This window comes from Lutra lutra, chromosome X (assembly GCF_902655055.1).
Source record: "Lutra lutra chromosome X, mLutLut1.2, whole genome shotgun sequence".
Taxonomy (NCBI): domain Eukaryota; kingdom Metazoa; phylum Chordata; class Mammalia; order Carnivora; family Mustelidae; genus Lutra; species Lutra lutra.
In genome coordinates, this window is record NC_062296.1 from 49,757,213 (window position 1) to 49,779,358 (window position 22,146).

The following is a 22,146-nucleotide window of genomic DNA, read 5'->3' on the forward strand; positions in this document are numbered from 1 at the left end:
AAACACAAATAATTTTATATTTCTTAGTAGCCACATTAAAAAACTAAATAAATTACATTAAAAAAATTTGTTTATTTGCCAGAGAGAGATCACAAGTAGGCAGAGAGGCAGGCAGAGAGAGAGGGGGGAAGCAGGCTCCCCGCTGAGCAGAGAGCCCGATGCAGGGCTTGATCCCAGGACCCCAAGATCATGACCTGAGCCGAAGGCAGTGGCTTAACCCACTGAGCCACCCAGGCGCCCCAATTAAATTTTAACAATACAGGTTATAGGGGCACCTGTCTTGCTCAGAAGAGCATGCGACTCTTGATCTCAGGGTTGTGAGTTTGAGCCCCATGTAGGGTGTAATGATTACTTCAATAAATTAATTAAAAAACCATACAAATTACATAGCTCAGTATATCTAGAATGTTATCATTTCATCATATAATCAATATAAAAATTAACAAGATATTTTATGTTCTTTTTTTGTACAAAGTCTTTGAAGTCAGGTATGTATTTTTCTTAAGTTTTTTTTTTTAAGATTTTATTTATTTATTTAACAGACAGAGATCACAAGTAGGCAGAGAGGCAGGCAGAGAGAGAAAGGAGGAAGCAGGCTCCCCCTGGAGCAGAGAGCCCGATGTGGGGCTCGATCCCAGGACACCAGTATCATGACCTGAGCCGAAGGCAGAGGCTTTAACACACTGAGCCACCCTGGTGTTCCCCCCCCCCCGCCTTTTTTTTAAAGATTTTATTTATTTATTTGACAGAGAGAGAGAGAGAGAGAGATCACAAGTAGGCAGAGAGGCAGGCAGAGAGAGAGAGGGGGAAGCAGGCTCCTTGCTGAGCAGAGAGCCTGATGTGGAGCTTGATCCTAGGAGTCTGAGATCATGACCTGAGCTGAAGGCAGAGCCTTAACCCTCTGAGGCATCCTGGTGCCCCCAGGTATGTATTTTGTACTTAAAAACATAACTCATTTTGGACTTGCCTCATTTCAAGTTCTCAGTAGTCACATGTGGTTAGTAGCTACCTTGTATAGTGGCAGTGCTGTTCAGGGTATACATTTAGGAGTGGAGCTTCTAGGTCAAAAGCTATGGGCATCTTAATTTTATAAATATTGTCAAATTGCTGTTGAGTAGTTTTAATAATTTGTACTCCCTCTTCCTTTCACTTTTCCCTATATCCTTGCTAAGAAATGGTATTGTCAGACTTAAAAGAATTTGAAGGTATGAAAAGTGTTGTTGTTTTTATTTTATTTTATTTTTTATTTATTTATTTATTTTTTTTAAAGATTTTATTTATTTATTTGACAGAGAGAGATCACAAGTAGACGGAGAGGCAGGCAGAGAGAGAGAGAGAGAGGGAAGCAGGCTTCTCGCCGAGCAGAGAGCCCGATGCGGGACTCGATCCCAGGACTCTGGGATCATGACCTGAGCCGAAGGCAGCGGCTTAACCAACTGAGCCACCCAGGGGTCCCAGTGTTGTTGTTTTTAATTATCATTTTATTTTGGAATACTTCTAGGTTTACAGAAAAAGTACAGAAATAGTGCAGAGTTCCTATATTATCCTCAGCCAGTTTCATTTTCATTTATGTTATCATTTTCCATGAGCATTGTTTGAATTTCCATTTCCCTGATAACTAGTGAAATTGAATGTATTTTCATAGATTTATTAGCCATTTGTGTTTTCTCTTCTGTACGTGTAACTTTTTCAGTCAAGTTTTGTATAAATAAACTACCAGAAAACCATGTGGCAGCTCTAGGTCATTTTCTTCTTAGGGAGAATTGACGTAACATCCATCTTTGTGTTTCAAGACCAAGAAGAAATTCTTCTAAGTTATACCCATTGGGGCTAAATAAGTGTAACTCCTTTTCTGCATGCCAGATTGTCAACTATTTGAAGATATTTATGTCCCCTGGGAAGTCTCTTCTTCAGATTACGCATATTTAGTTCGTTCAGTCATTCCTCGTATTTCATGGTTTCTAGTCACCTTATCATCTTGTGTGCTGTCCTCTGAAAATGTTCTATTTTCTCATGTTATTCCTTGAAGCGTGGTATCCATAACAACACAATATTTTAGGTTTTATATGATCAGCACAAAATAATCCTCTTTACATTTAGGAGTGATCATTATTCTCTTAGATACTGATGTAGTTAAGATTGAATTTATTTTTTTCTTTTTTTAGGGTGAGGCCAATTTGACAGAGACACACAGTGAGAGAGGGAACACACGCAGGGGGAGTGGGAGAGGGAGAAGCAGGCTTCCCAGCAGAGCAGGGAGCCTGATGTGGGGATTGATCTCAGGACCCTGGGATCATGACCTGAGCCGAAGTCAGCTGCTTAACAACTGAGCCACCCACGTGCCCCTATTTTTATTTTTAAATTTTTATTATTTTTATTTTTTTATAAGATTTTATTTGACAGAGAGAAAGCACAAGCAGGGGGAGCAGCAGACAGAGGGAGAGGGAGAAGCAGGCTCCCTGCTGAGCAGGGAGCCCGATGTGGGGCTCAATTCCAGACCCTGGGATCATGACCTGAGCCAAAGGCAGATGCGTAACTGACTGAAGCACCCAGGTGCCCCAATCCTCAGTCTTTTTAAGTACGTGCGGCTGTTAAGTTATATCTTGCCTGTCATATATTAGTACAGTTAGTTTTGAAGACTTAAATGCAGGACTATAACTTTTTTTTTAAGTAGGCTCCATGCCCAATGTGGCGCTTGAACTCATAACCCTGAGATCAAGAGTCACATGTTTACTGACCGAGCCAGCCAGGTGCCCCTATAATTTTTTTTTCTTATATTAATCCCATTATTACAACTAGAGCTTTGATTTTTAGTCCTAATTATTTATCTGTCTTGTTACCTCTCAGGTTCTTCATCCAACTCATTTTTGAAAGATTTTATTTGAGAGAGAGGAGAGAACAAGCGAGGGCAGGTGGGGGTTATAGGGGCAGAGAGAGAAAGAGAAACAGACTCCCCACAGAGCAGGGAGCCTGACACAGGGCTTGATCCCAGGAGCCTGAGATCATGACCTGAGTCTAAGGCAGACACTTAACTGACTGAGCCACCCATGTGCGCCTTCATCCAGTTTATCGACGGAATTGTTAAATGGGACAAGGCCAATAACAGAATGCTATGCCACGAAAAAACCTCATTTCAGATTGATATCAGTCCATCAAGCAACATGTTTGTTCAGCCTTACTGATTTGCTCTTGTCTTCAAAGTCTGGCAACTGTCTTATTCTGTACTTAACTTTGTCCCTAGATTTAGAATTTCACGTTCAACTTTTTGAAGGACTCTTGGGGCTCTTTGTATGTGTACTTCTGTTATGAACTCTCTTGTTCACTTCCCCCTCAGTTTTATCGAGATGTAATTGACATATAACATTGTGTGATTTTTAAGGTATACAGTGTGGTCATTTTATATATGTATGTATATCTAAATGATTACCACAGTAAAGTTAGTTAGCATATTCATCATCTCACATAGGTTACAGTTTTTCTTGGGGTGGGGAAATGGGTGAAGATGGTCAAAAGGGACCAACCTCCTATTTACCTTTGAGGCTGCCTTTTATTTTTTTAATTTTATTTATTTATTTATTTAAAGATTTTATTAATGTATTTGACAGAGAGAGATCACAAGTAGGCAGAGAGGCAGGCAGAGAGAGAGGAAGCAGGCTCCCTGCTGAGCAGAGAGCCTGATGCTGGGCTCGACCCCAGGACCCTGGGATCATGACCCGAGCCTAAGGCAGAGGCTTTAACCCACTGAGCCACCCAGGCACCCCTGAGGCTGCCTTTTAAAAAATTATTTTATTATTATTTTTAACTTTTTAAAAAAATTTTAAAGATTTTATTCATTTATTTGTCAGAGCACACAAGCAGGGGGAGGGGCTGGCAGAGGGAAAAGTAGGCTCCTGGCCGAAAAGGGAGCTGGATGCAGGACTGGATCCTAAGACCCTGGGATCATGACCTGAGCAGAAGGTAGACGCATAACCATCTGAGCCACCCAGGCACCCCCGTCTATCTTTCCCTTCCCCAACCCTCCCCTCCCTTCTCTTCTCTTTTCCTCTCTCCTGCCTCCCTCCCTTTCTCCTTTCCTCCCTTAGTAATCGCTACACCCAGTGTGAGTCTTTGAACCCAGGACTCCAAGATTGAGAATCAGATGCTCTTCTGACTGAGCCAGCCAGGTATTCCAAGACTGCTTTCCTGATGTTGAACAAAGTCTGATGCCACACTGTGCTCTCCTCCCGACCTACAGCCTCCAGGGATTTCAGCTTTGCAGTACTTTTTCTTTCTTTCCCCTGCCTTCTCTTCCTTCCTCCCACCTTCCTTTTCCTTCCTTTTCTTTTTTCTCTTTTATTGTTTTTTCTCAGAAATCAGTTAGACTTAGGCATAATTTATGTAGAGTAGAATTTGCACATTTTAAGTGTACAGGTTGATACCATTTTTTGAGCAAATGTGAAACCACATAAATAACATTTCAAAGAATAGAACATTCTTAGAGAATTCTGTCATGCCCCTTTGTAGTCAGTCTACCCCCCACTGTCCACTCTAGGCAACCAATGTTCTGATTTCTGTCGCTATAGATTAGTTTATAAATGAAACCATATAGTATGTATTCTTTTTTTTTTCTGTGCTGTGTTTCACTAAGCATAATTATTTTGAGTTTCACCCATATTGTTGTATAGGAGTAGTTAATTTTTTTTAAGATTTTTTTTTTTAATTTGACAGATCACAAGTAGGCAGAGAGGTAGGCAGGGAGAGACAGGAGGAGGAGGCAGGCTCCCTGCTGAGCAGAGAGGCTGATGCGGGACTTGATCCCAGGACCCTGAGATCATGACCTGAGCCGAAGGCAGAGGCTTTACCACTGAGCCACCCAGGCGCCCCAGGAGTAGTTAATTTTTTTATTGCTTAGTAATATTCCACGGAATAAATATACCGTAGTTTATCCATTCATATCTTGATGGACATTTTTGACTATCATGAATAAAGTTGTTATGAATATTCATGTATAAGGTTTTTTTTTAAGATTTTATTTATTTATTTATTTTTTAAAAGATTTTATTTATTCATTTGAGAGAGAATGAGTGAGAGAGAGCATGAGAGAGGAGAAGGTCAGAGGGAGAAGCAGACTCCCCAAGGAGCTGGGAGCCTGATGCGGGACTCGATCCTGGAAGTCCGGGATCATGACCTGAGCCGAAGGCAGTCGCCCAACCAACTGAGCCACCCAGGCGCCCAAAGATTTTATTTATTTATTTGACAGAGATCACAAGTAGGCAGAGAGGCAGGTGGGGGGGCAGGGGTAGCAGGCTCCTTGCTGAGCAGAGAGCCCGATGAGGGGCTGGAACCCAGGACCCTGAGATCATGACCTGAGCAGAAGGCAGTGGCTTAACCCACTGAGTCACCAAGGCGCCCCCTTGTATAAGGTTTTTAAAATGACTTAGGTTTTCATTTCTCTTGGGGGAAATACCTAGGAGTGGATTTGCTGAGATGTAATGTGTCTTTGTAACCAGGTCAACAGATTGTCTAGAGTATGTCCTTTCTGGAGGACAGATTTTGAAAGATTCAGTTCTTAATTTGAAGGGAGTTAAGAGGTATAAACTTCCAGTTATAAAATAAAAAGTCATCGGGATGAAAAGTACAGCATAAAGAATATAGTCAATAATATTGGAATAATGTTGTATGGTGATGGATGATAACTACACTTATCTTGTTGACTATAGCATAATGCATAGAATTGTTGAATAATATGTTGTGCACCTGAAACTAATATAACATATGTCATTTATACCTCAATTAAAAATAGTGCCTCGGCTGGGGGCGTTTCCTAAAACTGTCCTGTCTGATTCAGAGAAAGTTCCTCATCTTGGCAAGCACCAGGACCATCCAAAATAGAAAGCAACTTAATATGGGAATAGAAAAAAATTGAGTGTTTAAAGAATCGTGTTTAAAGTATAGTTGTACCAAGATAATTTAGCTCAGGGGCGCCTGGGTGGCTCAGTGGGTTAAAGCCTCTGCCTTTGGCTCGGGTCATGATCCCAGGGTCCTGAGATCCAGCGCCGCCCCCCCAATCAGGCTCTGTGCTCAGCAGGGAGCCTGCTTCCTCCTCTCTCTCTGCCTGCCTCTCTGCCTACTTGTGATCTCTGTCTGTCAAAAAAAAAAAATTTAGCTCAGTTGTCCTTCTCAGCATCAGGATTCTTAAAGAATGCCAACTGTTTATCAAGTTTTAGGACTCCCTTTCTTATGGTTAATTTGTTTTTTTTTTTTTTAAAGGTTTTATGTATTTATTTGAGAGAGGGAGAGAAAGAGCACAAATGGGGGGAGGGGGAGAGGGGAGGAGAGAAGCAGACTCCTTGCTGAGCAGGGACCCTGCTATAGGGCTTGATCCTAGGACTCTGGGATCATGACCTGAGCCAAAGGCAGATGCTTAACTGCTTGCACCACCCAGGCACCGCTCCTATGGTTAATTTGGAGACAGTTCTCCTTTTTCTAGATTTCTAACATCTTTGTGTTTGCTTTTATATATATATATATACCCTTATGGTCCATTAAAATATCTAAGTTTATACTTTCTTTTCCTATTAAATTTATGATGATGACTATTATGTAGATACTAACTAATTTGCTTCAACAAATTTTCAGAAGTCAGTCACAATATCATACTCTAGTTCAGCCCTATCTGTTAGACCTATAATGTGAGTTACAAGTGTAATTTATGGGGATGCCTGGGTGGCTCAGCTGGGTAAGTATCCGACTCTTGATCTCAACTCATGTCTTGATCTCAGGGTCGTGAGTTCAAGTCCTGCATTAAACTCCACGCTCAGTTTGGAGCCTACTTAAAAATTTTTTTTTTTTTGAGTAGTCACATTTAAAAAGTAAAGAGGGGGGCGTCTGGGTGGCTCAGTGGGTTAAAGCCTCTGCCTTCAGCTCAGGTCATGGTCCCAGGGTCCTGGGATCGAGCCCCACATCGGGCTCTCTGCTCAGCGGGGAGCCTGCTTCCTCCTCTCTCTCTGCCTGCCTCTCTGCCTACTTGTGATCTCTGTCTGTCCAATAAATAAATAAAATCTTTAAAAAGTAAAGAGGAAAAAAAAAAGTAAAGAGAGACAGGTGCAATTATTTTTAGTAAAAATTATAACTTTAATACTATATTTTAGCCCCACATATCTCAAAATATTTCAACATGTAATTAGCATACAAAATTACTTAGTTATTTTACATTCTTTTTTTATACTAAATATTTGAAATCTGATGTGTATTTTACAATTATAGCATATTTCACTTTGGACTAACCACATTTAAAGTGCTCAGTAGCCACATGTGGCTGCCATGTTAGACTACAGATCTAGACTTAATAACTTTAGTACTGGGACGCCTGGGTGGCTCAGTTGGTTAAGCAGCTGCCTTCGGCTAAGGTCATGATCCCAGCGTCCTGGGATCGAGTCCCACATTGGGCTCCTTGCTCATCGGGGAGCCTGCTTCTCCCTCTGCCTCTGCCTGCCATTCTGTCTGCCTGTGCTTGCTCTCTCTCCCTCTTTCTCTCTGACAAATAAATAAATAAAATCTTTAAAAAAAAAAAAACTTTAGTACTAAACTTAGTCAAGATCATTGACATTCTTTGGATCTCAATGGATTTAATTCATTTGGAAGCTTCCCTGAACTACTTTTTCCCTATTCCTTTAAATACCATAATGGGAATCCTCAGATTAGGAATGGCAGAGTTATTAGGAAATGTTCCAAGACAGGGCCACATAGTTCAGAGTCATGAGCATAGCTTCTATATGGCCTGTGCAGAAATCTTGTTGGGTACATATTAGGTAGCACATATTAGGTAGCAATAATAATACAGTTTATGAAGAGGTAGAATAACTAACACAATACAACCTTCTTAGTCTGCCATGTAATGTGTTTCAGGCTCTGTCCCCTACATGCCTGCCTTTCTTAATTAAATTTTTTTTAAAGTAAGGTCTATGTCCAATGTGGGGGCTTGAATTTATGACCCTGAGAACAGGAGTCTCTACTGATTGAGCCAACTTAGCTCTCCTTCCACATGCCTTTCTAATGGTGTTTTCTGTAACCTTCTTTTACCAATTTTTCTAACCATATATAATTATTTATGTTTATTTGAACCCATTGTGCTTTTCAGCACCTGTGTATGCATCTCCCTCTGTTTGGTATGTTGTCTCGTGATCTCCAACTCATCCTTCAAGAGCCATCTCAAATAGAATGGCACCTTAAGCCTATTCTGCTATTCTTACAACCCAACTCTCAAATGGGCAGCTTCTCAATTCTTTCTTTATATTCATTTGGTATTCATAGCACTTAATACATAATATTGTAAATGTTCCCATTTTAATTTCTGGTAGTAGTGTGATCTACCTACTTGATGGCTTAGATGGCCTCCTTCATCTTTGTATTCCTACCAAGATGCATGGTATCTTCTTGGTACCAGGCATTCTCAGTGTTTGTTGACTTAAGTTTTATAAGGAGAAATGTGGACACCAGCCAAAGTAGGAAGAGTGAAGTTGTCTTGTATTTTGTTCATGCTATGCAACTAATAGCTTCTATCTTGGGCAAGTTAATTAACTTCTCTATGCTTTATTTTAATTAGTTGTAAAATTAGAGTGTTTTACTAAATTTATTTATTTATTTATTTGAGAGAGAGAGAGAGCTCACAGGCAGGGAGAGTGGAAGAAGGAGAAGCAGGCTCCCCCCTCAGCTGGGAGTCCAATGCATGATTCTATCCCAGGACCCCGAGATCATAACCTGAGCCAAAGGCAGTCGCTTAACCGACTGAGCCACCCGGGCGTCCCTGTTTTACTGAAATTTTGAGGTGATTTTTAGCTCTAAGATATTGGTTGATTGGTAAATGTGTATTCATATATATCTTGTGTGGAAATGACTGTAAAAGCTGCTCAAGGGAGGGAACTATGTCTTGTTTACATTAGATCTGTGCTTAGCAAAATAACGTGATCATCATTAAATGTTTGCTTATTTATTTTTAAAGATTTATAGAGAGACAGCGAGCATGAATGGGGGGTAGGGCAGAAGGAGTGAGGGAGAGAATCTTTTTTTTTTTTTTTTAAAGATTTTATCTATTTATTTGACAGAGATCACAAGCAGGCAGAGAGGCAGGCAGAGGGAGAGGAGGAAGCAGGCTCCCTGCCGAGCAGAGAGCCCGATGCGGGGCTCGATCCTAGGACCCTGAGATCTTGACCCGAGCCAAAGGCAGAGGCTTAACCCACTGAGCCACCCGGGTGCCCCTGGGGAAGAGAATCTTAAGCAGACTCCCCGCTGAGTGTGGCCTCATCCCAGGACCTGAAATCACAAGTTGGTATCTTAACTGTATGAGCCACCGAGACACCCCTCATTAAATATTATGAATGAATAGATGAAAGAACTTCTGTTCATGTTGCTATCACCAGGGATGACCTCGTATATTTCTTTTATTTTTTTAAAAGATTTTATTTATTTGACAGAGAATGAGAGAGTGAGAGAAAGCATAAGCAGGGGGAGCAGCTGAGGGAGAAGGAGAAGCAGGCTCCCTGCTGTGCAGGGAGCCCCACACTGGGCTCAATCCTAGGACCCTGGGACCATGACCTAAGCTGAAGGCAGATTGTTAACCTAATGAGCCACCCAGGTGCCCTGACCTTGTATATTTCTGATGGAGATTTAGAAATGTACATTGATACATTAGATAAAGCTTTCCTGTGTTACTCCCTCACCATAAAAACAATTCATAGGGAAAAGAGTGGGGTGCCTGGGTGGCTCACTTGGTTAGGCCTGTGCCTCAGGATTTTGGGTTAGGTTGTGATCTCAGGATTGTGGGATCAAACCCTGCATTGCGCTTCATGCCCAGTGTGGGATTCTCTCTCTCCCTCTGCCCCTCCTGACTCTATCTCCCTCTGTAAAAACAAACAAAACCCAAAACCAATTCATGGAATGCCTAATTGTTTATGATGTTTTGTTTATTGATCCTCTAAATAACTAGTATACTCTGTTAGGTTTGGAAAGGCTAAAGATATTGTGTGTGGAGGGGCGCCTGGGTGGCTCAGTGGGTTAAGGCCTCTGCCTTCGGCTCGGGTTGTGATCTCAGGGTCCTGGGATCGAGCCCCACATTGGGCTCTCTGCTCAGCAGGGAGTCTGCTTCCCCCCCTCTCTCTGCCTGCCTCTCTGCCTACTTGTGATCTCTGTCAAATAAATAAATAAAATCTTAAAAAAAAGAGATATTGTGTGTGGAAAATTAGCCGTCTTTTGATATTATTACACTTTTGATCTCTTCTGTGCAAGTTTTATTTTATACATATTGTGTGTAGTTTATAATAGTTTAGAGATAAGAAACCACAAAGACAGTTTAATCAACTTAGACTTCTTTCTTCCTTCAAATACCTCTTTTGGTGAGAGTTGCTTAAATGTACTCAGCCTAGCTAATCCACTTCAGCCTTCCAAATGTGTTGTTACAGTTTGTCAGCTGCATTCCCAGCCTTTCCAAGTTTTGTTTCTGGTCTAATTCAGATGTGAATCTGCTAGGCTAGTGTCTTGGATTAAGTCTTTCTCCAGTGCCTATCACATTGTTAACACTCAGTAAACAGAAATCAATTAATTAAATTGAAGTTAGTTAAACAGAAATAGCCTTTGGTAACTGTGGTAATTAAAACAAACCAGATCTTAGCTGAACAGAACATTCTCAGTCAAAAACAGTGGGGTCCATATCTTGACTATTGTAAATAATACTACAGTAAACATAAGGGTGTATATATCCTTTTGAATTGGTGTTTTCATTTTTCTTTGGGTAAATACCCAGTAATAGAATTATTGAATCATATTTTTAGTTTTTTAAGATTTTATTTATTTGTCAGAGAGAAAGAGAGAGAGAGCAAGCACACAAGCAGGCAGAGAGGCAAACAGAGGCTGAGAGAGAAACAGGCTCCCTGCCGAGCAGGGAGCCCATGCGGGACTCAATGCCAGGACCCTGTGATCATGACCTGAGCCGAAGGCAGAGGCTTAACCCACTGAGCCACCCAGGCATTCCTCATATTTTTAGTTTTTTGAGGAACCCCCATGCTGTTTTCTGCAGTACTTGTGCTGATTTGCATCCCACCAATAGTATATGAGGGTTCCTTTTTCTTTCTTTACTTTTTTTTTAATTAAAAATTTTTAAATTTATTTAATTTTAATTTTAAAATTATTTTTTTAAAAGATTTTATTTATTTATTTGACAGGCAGAGATTACAAGTAGGCAGAGAGGCAGGCAGAGAGAGAGAGGAGGAAGCAGGCTCCCTGCTGAACAGAGAGCCTGATGCGGGGCTTGATCCCAGGACCTGGGATCATGACCTGAGCTGAAGGCAGAGGCTTTAACCCACTGAGCCACCCAGGCGCCCCTAATTTTAAAATTAATTTTTATTTTTTATTTTTTATTTTTTTTTTAAAGATTTTATTTATTTGACAGACAGAGATCACAAGTAGGCAGAGAGGCAGGCAGAGAGAGAGGAAGGGAAGCAGGCTCCCTGTTGAGCAGAGAGCCCGATGCGGGACTCGATCCCAGGACCCTGAGATCATGACCTGAGCCGAAGGCAGTGGCTTAACCCACTGAGCCACCCAGGCGCCCCTAATTTTTATTTTTTAAATATATGTGCCTCTGGCAGAGCACTCCTTTAATATTTATTTATTTATTTGGGGTTGGGGCACATGCAGAGGTAGGGAGAAGAGTGGCAGGCAGAAGCAGGCTCCCTGCAGAGCAAGGAGCCCAATGTGGAACTTGATCCCAGGACCATAGGATCCTGACTTGAGGTGAAGGCAGACACTTAACAGACTGAGCCATCCAGGCACTCTGAAGGGTTCCTTTGTCTCCAGATCATTGCCAACACTTGTTATTTCTTGCCTTCTTGATTTTAGCCATTTTGACAGGTGTAATGAATCCACTTATAGATTAATAGATAAGATGTATACACACACATACAGTGTAATAACACAGTCATAGAAAGGATGAGATCGTACCATTTGTGACAACATGCATAGACCTTGATGGTATTATCCTAAGTGAAATAAGTCAGACTGAGAAAGACAAATACTGTATGGTCTCACTCATATGTGGAATCTAAAAAAAAAAAAAAAATCACAAATGAATCGACAAACAAAAAGGAGAATAAGAATCTATAAACACAGAGGACAATCTGATGGTTGCCAGAGGGGAGGGGTGGAGGGTAGTGGGGGAGGGCAAAATAGGTGAAGGGGAATGGGAGATAACTGGCTTTCCGTTATAGCATAAATAAGTCATGGGAATAAAAGGCACAACCTAAGGAATATATATAGTCAATGATAATGTAATAGCATTATATGTTGAGAGGTGGTAGCTATACTTGTGCGTATAGAATAATGTTTAAAATTGTTGAATTACTATGTTGTATACCTGAAACTAATGTAACATTGGGTGTAAATTACACTGAAATAAAAAAACTTAGAAAAAAATCTTTCACTGGAAAAAGACAACAGGGCTCAGCTACGAAGGGGAACAGGGTACAGTGAGAGTAAGAGAGTAATATATACAGATACTTGGTAAAGAAGATGCTTACGGATAGGATTGGATGAGTTGGCAACTTGAGTTTGGTTATGGGCCTTGTATTTAGAAGAGTGTGAAAGATAAAAAATATCTAATTGCATCCCTAGACAGTGTGCCTTTGGTTGAGAGGACTGAGCTGCCGCTCTTTGGGATATTCTTCCTACTCATGTAGTTTGACCAGAATCAAGCCAAATTCTTTTTTGGTTAGCGTGATAATTGTCCGCTCTTGCTTCCCCATACTCCCAGCCAGTTGCCCTCCAGAACTTTATATAGCTTTATCTCCTGTTGAGCCCAGGCTTCGGTTCGCTCCAGTCACTAAGCCAGTTCTGTCCAGGGCCAAAAAGAATAGCAGTATTGTGCAGGAGGGAAGAAGTTGGTTTGACGTGAAGTCCTGCTGGCCATCAGATTTGAGATTTAACATGCTAGGGGCAAACTCTAGGTACCTGTTGAGCTTTGGAGCTAGTTGTATCGTTTCTGTTTGTCAGGATTTTCACGGAGTTAGCCTATCATGTGTCCTTTTCTAGTTGTCCTCCAGGACCAAGATGCTCAGAAGTACAATACACCACTGTGAATAGTTCTCTCTGAACTGCGTTGCAGGCAGTCCTTCTGACTTCCGCATTACAGCTAGCTGCTTGGATTCTCTTGTACCATACCCAGTTTGTCATTTGGACCTCCTGGAATATTGTATAAAAATGATGATCTCTCTGACCATAGAAAATATTTACAGTGTGATTTTAATCTGTGACTACATCTGTTTGTCTGAGTTTGCCATGCCATTTGACACTGAATATTTGGCTATGGTCATTCAAACTAGCCTCAGCTGGGATACTTTCTCTTAGCCTGCAATCAGAGTTACAGTGTGGTATGCTGAGTGGTGTTGGCTCTTTGTTTTCTACCTGCTGTTTTTTAGTTGTATCAGTCTTGGCATATTACTTGCTTCAGGCCCTTCCTGACAGAACTAGAATAAGGGAAAGTACAGGATTTCAAATTAGAAAGACTGAGTTCAGATCCTAGTTTGCTATTTTCTCTTTGTATCACTAGAGAAGTCACTGCACTTTGTTAAACCTGTTTCTGCATCTTTTAAAAATAAAAATGTCTCCCTTGCAGAGTAGATTGATGATTAAATGAGAATACATGTGAAAAAGCTTTGGGACTGTAAAGCACTATGCAAATGTTAATTTTATTGTCATTTTTGTTTTTTTCTCACTAAAGAAGTTGCAGATAGTCATTGTGACTTGGAGTAGAATCTTGAATTGACCCTGACAGGTCTTTGAGCTACTTTGGCTTTCAAATGACTGGTTGAGCTGATGGAGGCCACAGGGAGACACTTGGCGGCACTTTCGATAGATTATTTTTCCTTGTAATGGAAGTTCCCTTTCTCAAGGATAGGGAAAATGCTTATTTTCTATTATTCTGTACCTAGAATGAGGTCTACCAAATCAGAATTAATTGGTACTGATTAACATGGCTATCTGAATAGAGTAACCCCTTCAGGATGAATCTCATTTAAATTAAATTGACTGAAATCATGCTGTAAATCATAGTTTATTTCAGTAGTTAGGAAGATAATTGAATAACTTTCTTTCAAAATGTACAATCTTGCTGGATGTAATCTTAATAGCATGTCGTCTTCAGATCTCAGGAATAAGCTATATTTATAGAAGCTCTTTTCTGAGCTTCTCCCAGAAGCAGATCTCTCTCGTTCATAGTGTAAGTCCAACCATTTAGCTATGTGATGTCTACTACTTACTCAGTTTTGCTGACTGCATTTTATCCTAAAGCACTGCAGTGCTTTCACTGCCTCAGCTGGTGTCAGTCAAGTTGCTCAACTGATTGACATTGAAAATATGTTTTGAAAGGACCGGAATTATGTTGACAGAGAATGAATTATATAAAACATTAAGAGGACATTCACAAATCAAAATTCATGTCTTTGCAATCTCATGTATTATGTAACCACAAGTTGTGAGTAGTATTCTAGTAAAGTATATGTATTTTTTTAAAAAAAGGAACTCAAATTGAAAATTTATATTGGGATGGGACGCCTGGGTGGCTCAGTTGGTTAAGCGGCTGCCTTCGGCTCGGGTCGTGATCCCAGCTTCCTGGGATCGAGTCCCACATTGGGCTCCCTGCTCGGTGGGGAGCCTGCTTCTCCCTCTGCCTCTGCCTGCCACTCTGTCTGCCTGTGCTCACTCTCTCTGACAAATAAATAAATAAAATCTTAAAAAAAAATTTATATTGGGTTTTTGTTTTCTTTTCAAAAACATTTCAAGAATCTGTTTTTAGGGACACCTGGATGGCCCCGTCTGTTGGGTATCTGCCTTCAGCTTGGGTTATGATCCCAGGGTTCTGGGATCCAGTCCTGAGTCGGGATCCTTGCTTGGTGGGGAGCCTGCTTCTCCCTCTCCCTCTGCCTGCTGCTCCCACTGCTTGTGCTTTCTTTCTCTATCAAATAAATAAAATCTTTTTAAAAAAAGAATCTTTTTTTAAAATACATAAATCTGGGACGCCTGGGTGGCTCAGTTGGTTAAGCAGCTGCCTTCGGCTCAGGTCATGATCCCAGCGTCCTGGGATCGAGTCCCACATCGGGCTCCTTGCTCAGCGGGGAGCCTGCTTCTCCCTCTGCCTCTGCCTGCCATTCTGTCTGCCTGTGCTTGCTCTCTCTCCCTCTCTCTCTCTCTGACAAATAAATAAATAGAATCTTTAAAAAAAAATAAAATACATAAATCTTTTTTTTAAGATTTTATTTATTTATTTGACAGACAGAGATCACAAATAGGCAGAGAGGCAGGCAGAGAGAGAGGAGGAAGCAGGCTCCCCACTGAGTAGAGAGCCCAATGCGGGGCTTGATCCCAGGACCCTGAGATCATGACCTGAGCTGAAGGCAGAGGCTTTAACCCACTGAGCCACCCAGATGCCCCGTTAAAAAAAAAAAAAAAAAAAAAAAAAAATCTTTTTAAATAATACTTGAATTCTTAAAAATAATTTTTAAACTTGCCTAATTCTTTTTTTATTGAGGTATAATTGACATACACCATTATATTAGTTTAGGTATGTATCATAATGATTTGGTCACTGTATGTATTGTGAAATGATCACCACAACAAGTCTAGTTAATATCTGTCACCATGCATAGTTATGTTTTTTCTCGTGATGAGAACTTTTATTTTTTTATTATTTTTTATTTTAAAGACTTTATTTATTTGACAGAGATCACAAGTAGAGAGGCAGGCAGAGAGAGGAGGAAGCAGGCTCCCCACCAAGTAGAGAGCCTGATGCGGGACTCAATCCCAGGACCTTGGGATCATGACCTGAGCAGAAGGCAGAGGCTTTAACCCACTGAGCCATCCAGGCACCTGTGTGATGAGAACTTTTAAGATTTATTCTTTTAACAACTTTCAAATGTGCAATACAGTATTATTAGTTATTGTTACCATGCTGTACATTACATCTCCATGACTTAATTTACTTTATAACTAGAAGTTTGTACCTTTGACTCTGGTCACCCATTTCACACCCCCCCACACACCTGAAACCACCAGTTTGTTCTCTATATCTATGAGCTTTTTTTTTTTTAAGATTTTATTTATTTATTTGAGAGAGCACGAGCAGAGGGAAGAGGCAGAGGGAGAAGCAGGGAGCCCCATGTGGGACTCAGTCTTAGGACCCTGGGATCACGACCTGAGCCAAAGGCAGAAGCTTGACTGAGCCTCCCAGGTGCCCATGAGCTTGGTGCCTTTTTTTTTTTTTTTTTTTTTAAGATTCCACATATAAGAGAGATTGTATAATATTTGTCTTTCTCTGACTTATTTCGCTTAGCAGAATGTCCTTAAGTTCCATCTATCTTGTTACAAATTCCTTCACCTTTATGGCTGAATAATATTCCATTGTGTGTGTGTGTGTGTGTGTGTGTGTGTGTATACCATAATTTATTCATTTGTCTGTAGTTGCCGTATTTTGGCTGTTGTAAATAATGCTTCAGTGAATGTGGGGGAGTATATAATTTTTTCAAGTTAGTGCTTTCATTTTCTTCAAATAAATACCCAGAAGTGGAATTGCTGGATTATATGGTAGGTCTGTTTTTAATTTTTGAGGAATTCCATACTGTTTTCTGTAGTGGCTGCACTAATTTATGTTCCCACCAGCAGTGCACAGGGGTTCCTTTTTCACATCCTTGCCAACACTTGTTATTTCTTGTCTTTTTTTTTTTTTTAAAGTAGGCTCCATGCCCATTGTGGGGCTTGAACTCATGACCCTGAATGAGATCAAGAGTCTCACGCTCTACTGACTGAGCCAGCCAGGTGCCCCTCTTTCTTAGTTTTTTTATTACCCATTCTAACAGATGTGAGGTGCTAATTCATTGTGATTTTGATTTTCATTTCCCTGATGATTTGTGATGTTGAGCATCTTTTCAGGCACTTGTTGACTTTCTGTATGTCTTCTTTGGAAAAATGTCTATTCAGATCCTCTGCCCATTTTTAAATTAGATTGTTTTATTGCTTTTATTTTAAAAAAAATTTTATTGTATTTTTTGCTTTTGAATTGTATAAGTTCTTTATATATTTTGGATATTACTCCCTTATCAGATATATGATTTGCAGGTATTTGCTCCCATTCTAAACTTCCCTAATTCTGTTACCAGTATTTTGAGAAAGGGCTGTAATATATATGCTCCTCAGCCTAATACTTACCTAATCTTAGAAGAATCAAGATATTTAATATTAGCCTTTCCACAATCTATTTTATTGGGAGTAGGGAAGCTAGAGGTTTTTCTTTCTGTATATATTTCATCACCTGAGATGTACGAAGTATGTATGGTATATTTTCCTTAATACCTCTGCTAATGCATTGTGTTCTAAAGATTCCATGAGCTGTAAAAAAAAAAATATTTGGGTATGTTTGAGCATAATTTGCTTTGTGAAGTCTTTATTTTTTTTTATTAAGTAATCTCTTTGCCCCACATGGGGTTTGAACTCACAACCCTGAGATCAAGAGTTGCATGCTCCAGCTGAGCCATATGGGTACGCCTTGCTTTATGAAGTCTTAATGTGAATCCATTTTCTGATGCTTAACTGACAGTTTTTCATTTAGCAGATTATTGCAGCATGTTGAAAGTTATTTCAGGGAGAGGGTGGGTGGGAGGGATGGGGTGGCTGGGTGATGGATATTGGGGAGGGTATGTGCTATGGCAAGGAAAAAAATAATTAAAAAATTTCAAAAAAATTTTTTCAGAAGGTGCTCTGTACTGCTTAGTATTGTGAATATTAACATTTTTGCTAGTTGATGCTCAACAATATTGTAAGAAATTAGAGACATGTAGAGGTTATGTAGACCTCTGTTACATGAGTTTGGAAAAATCTCAATTTGATAGTATGAAAGGCATCAATTGTGATTTTATATCATGCTTCATTTTTAAGGAATTCTGTGGCCTTTTAAGATTTAGTTATATGGAGTCTGGAGCTCAGATTGTTTAGAAAATGGTGACATCATTTGTACAAATTCAATAAATGTTAATGTTGTTGCTAATTGGGCATGTCATTTTTTTCTCAGAGTAAGGTCAGACTTCAGAGCCAGCATTGTTAGTTATGTCTGTCTAATGCTTAAAATTATTAATAATAAGTATTTCAGTTTTACCTGGCACATATATGTCTCCTTTCAGAATTTCTACTTTTTTTTTAAAGATTTTATTTATTGTCAGAGAGAGTGAGCAAGCACATAAGCAGGCAGAGTGGCAGGCACAGAGAGAGGGAGAGAGACAAGCAGACTCCCTGGTGAGAAAGGAACCCCATGTGGGACTGCATCCCAGGACCCTGGGATCATGACCTGAGCTGAAGGCAGTGACTTAACCGACTGAGCCACCCAGGTGTCCCCAGAATTTCTACATTTTCTAGTTTTGAAGACGTTGTTAATTTCTATTTTATAGTTTTAAGGTGACCTGTTTGTGAAGTTAGTACATTTTGCTTTCTGGGAATGAGTGATGATTAAGTTATAAACAAGTGACTCTCATGGAATACAAATTTTATTTGAAAATTGTACTCTACTCTTAGTTATGTGAAGCTTTGTATCCAGTTTGGTTTTACTCTGAGGATAATACAAGTTTCTTCATGCTGTATTCATTTTACCAAAGATCTAGGAACAGATTTCAAAATGATTTGCTACTTTTAGCTAATGGTGATATGGTTCACAGCACTTTTATCATCCATCGTTATTTCAGAAATTGTTGAAAACCTGATTTTAAGAGATAATTCACCCAGCATACCTGAGGCAATTGACAGGCTATTTGCTGACATAGCAAATATCAACAGGGAGTCTATGGCTGAAATACAGGATGCTCAGGTTGGTACACAAATAATTTTGTTTATGGTAATTTTTTAGAAGATTTTATTTTTTTTTTATTTTTATTTTTTTTTAAACATTTTATTTATTTATTTATTTGAGAGAAGAGAGAGACAGTGAGAGAGAGCATGAGCAAGGAGAAGGTCAGAGGGAGAAGCAGACTCCCCATGGAGCTGGGAGCCTGATGTGGGACTCGATCCCGGGACTCCAGGATCATGACCTGAGCTGAAGGCAGTCGCTTAACCAACTGAGCCACCCAGGCGCCCAGAAGATTTTATTTTTAAAGATTTTATTTATTTGAGAGAGTGAGTGAGAGAGAGCAGTGTGGGGGGGCAGAGGGAAAGGGAGAAGTAGACTCCCCACTGACCCACTGTACAGGGAGCCTGATGTGGGGCTTGATTGTGGGACTCCAGGATCATGACCTGAGCTGAAGATAGATGATTAAGTGACTGAGCCATCTAGGTGCCCCTGAAAGATTTTATTTTTAAGGAATCTCTACACCCAACATGAGGCTCAAACTCACAACCCAGAGAGTAAGAGTTGGATGCTCCACTGATTAAGCCAGCAAGGTGCCCCTGATAAATTTTGATGATTCACTATTAATGTCCTGTATAAGAAAAAAATAGTCTTCATGATTAACCATTATAAATACATAGAAATTTATTTTTGGATTTTCAAGCCTAATGCCTTAATAACAGCTTAAACAATAAATGATACAAAGCAACATAACTAATTGCTCAATTATGTGAAACTTAATGAATATAGAAATTCAAAGAGGAAAGAGATCAACGTAGACTGTAATAGTTGCTGAAGGTTTGTATATGTTCCTGGGGAGACTGAAGTGAATTTGAGTCATGTAAAGGCAATGGGAGGAGGTTTATTAGGTAAAGCCAGTAGTATGAATAAAACTGTATAGATAGGAATTAACAAGTTGTGTTCATGGGACAGTCAAATAATTACTCTACAGTGGGTATGTTTTGGGGGAAGCAAGGTAGACTGGGACTAGATTACAGAGGGCCTGTAAATGATCACAATAGTCACAGGACCATAAAACATGCAAGAAAAATATTATCATTGGAGGTGGACAGTATTTTAACTTGCTGAGAAAATGTTTCTCTTACCCAGGTGGAAGAAATGGCAGTAAACCTGTGGAACTGGGCAGTCACCAAGAGAGTAGGTTTGATTATAAGTGAAGAGCAGAAAGCTAAATGTACGTATATATTTTGTGACTCGTGGTATGAGTAGTATTTCTATTATACATTAGTAGTATTTTTATTACACATTAAATTGTTCCTGCACTTTAAATAATATCTTGACTAGTTTGTGGATGGATATTTGTTAAAATAAAACTAAACAAAAAAATGACCGATACGTAGAAGTTTCTTAAGCAAATGTCCTGAATTTTATGATTTTTTTTTCCCAGAGGTTAGGTCTTGATTAATAAAAGCATTGTTGCAAGAAATAGTCTGGTGGTGAACAACAAAGATGATTAAAGGGTAGGAAAATGAGAACTTGAGGAAATATTAAAGGGCATGGATTATCTTCCCTGGAGAAGAGATGATCAGAATCTTCAGGCTTCTGAAGGACTATCAAATAGTAGTTTCTTTCTCCATTGATAATAGAATGGGAAATGTTGCCATGTGAGGGATTTAGATTTAAAAGTCATAAAAGAATAATTTCCTCATGAGATGGGTTGATGAACTTTGGGCTCAGTTACTGAGAAAATTCTAGAAGTTTTTTTCTGCCTGTGAGAGCAAACAAAAAGAATAACAACAATACAAAACCCCTAAAACCAAACTCATCTGCTTGGAATCCATTATATGTGGTCCACCGTCTGGCAGAGTTCTAGTGCTTTAGCTAAATGGCCTGGTGTAGTGTGCTGACAGTTACCAATTTCCAGCAAAGACAGTGACAGTTAATGCATTTATGGAAAGCATATTGCCCCATTATAAAGGGTACATCGAGCCAAAATGTGAATCTCTGGACTGCTTGGCTTTGTAAGGACAAATGAATTTTGTCTGTATGCAGCAAGTAGAATTCATTGCTAAGGGTTTATCTTTATGAATATAAACCAAATTGTGTAAAATTTCAGTGTAGGTCTAGGGTAATTAGTGGTTAATATAGTCAATAATATACTTATTAGCCCATTCCTCTATTAGGTTGTTTAGAGATTAGTTCTGCCTCTTTAACTCTCAGATGAATGTTGATACTGCTCCTCAGAGCTTTTGATCCTCTAAGTTATGGGGAGGGAAGAGTTAGAAATTTATCTGTGGGAGAAACTTAGTACACAGTCAAACTGTGTGATACTAAAATCTAAACTCCTATTGCTCTGTATATCAGGGAGTATTATTCTTAGCTGTTTTTCATTATTTGTCTTATAGTAGAGATTTGGTAGATGGACCTCTCCCAATGTACTGACTCTTTGTATGTAGCAGTTCTTAATTAGACATTTGGATGCTTATTCTGTGTGTAGTAATTTTAAGAAACTGTGGAAAACAGGATGTAGTGTAGGAAGCCTCTGATTTAAGAGTTTTATTCCAAAAATATGTTGATTAGAAGATATTTTGTCTCCTTAACAGAAATTCATTGTCTGTGCCCAGATAATGGTATGTGATGAAAAGTTATCAGGATTTATAACCTATAGGTTTTTGTTATTGGGAAGAATTAACGGAACACTGACCAGAAACAGGAAAGCCAGAAGTAGAGGAATGACTTGTAAGTTTTAGTTTTAGACCGTTGGCATTTGAGGTGACAGTAAGTTAGAGATATGAGACTAGAGCTTATGAGAAAGGTAGAGATTTGGTTGGTAATTATTTACATGGAGGTGATTGTTGAAGCCACATGAGTAGCTGAGTTCTCTGAGGGAGAAAAAGAGCAGCTATTCTTTTTTTAAAAAATTTATTTATTTGACAGAGATCACAAGTAGGCAGAGAAGCAGGCAGAGAGGGCGGGGGGGAAGCAGGCTCTCTGCCGAGCAGAGAGCCCGATGCGGGGCTCATCTCAGAACGCTGGGATCATGACGTGAGCCGAAGGCAGAGGCTTAACTCACTGAGCCACCCAGGTGCCCCAAGAGCAGCTATTCTTAAATATTGATATAAATAAGAATCACCTGTGGAGTCTTTTTTGCTGCAGGTGCTCAGGCCCGGCCATTGGAGGCTTTGATTTATTAGGTTTAAGATAGAACCTGGGCGTGTATATAATTTGAAAACTGTTCTCATGCACACCAAATTTTTAAAGAATTTTTTAAAATTTATTTACTTGACAGAGATCACAAGTAG

General features: G+C 39.7%; 1 protein-coding gene across 3 annotated transcripts in view; it reads left to right on the forward strand.

The window, feature by feature from the left end:
* The window catches only part of LOC125092250 (cationic amino acid transporter 3), a 311,497-nt gene that overhangs the window by 19,763 nt on the left and 269,588 nt on the right, over positions 1-22,146 (forward strand). For all 3 annotated transcript variants that reach the window (XM_047716623.1, XM_047716624.1, XM_047716625.1), the window contains exons 3-4: positions 18,747-18,868; positions 19,994-20,078. In XM_047716623.1, the coding sequence (XP_047572579.1) occupies positions 18,747-18,868; positions 19,994-20,078 (207 nt within the window). The remainder of the gene's footprint in view (positions 1-18,746; positions 18,869-19,993; positions 20,079-22,146) is intronic.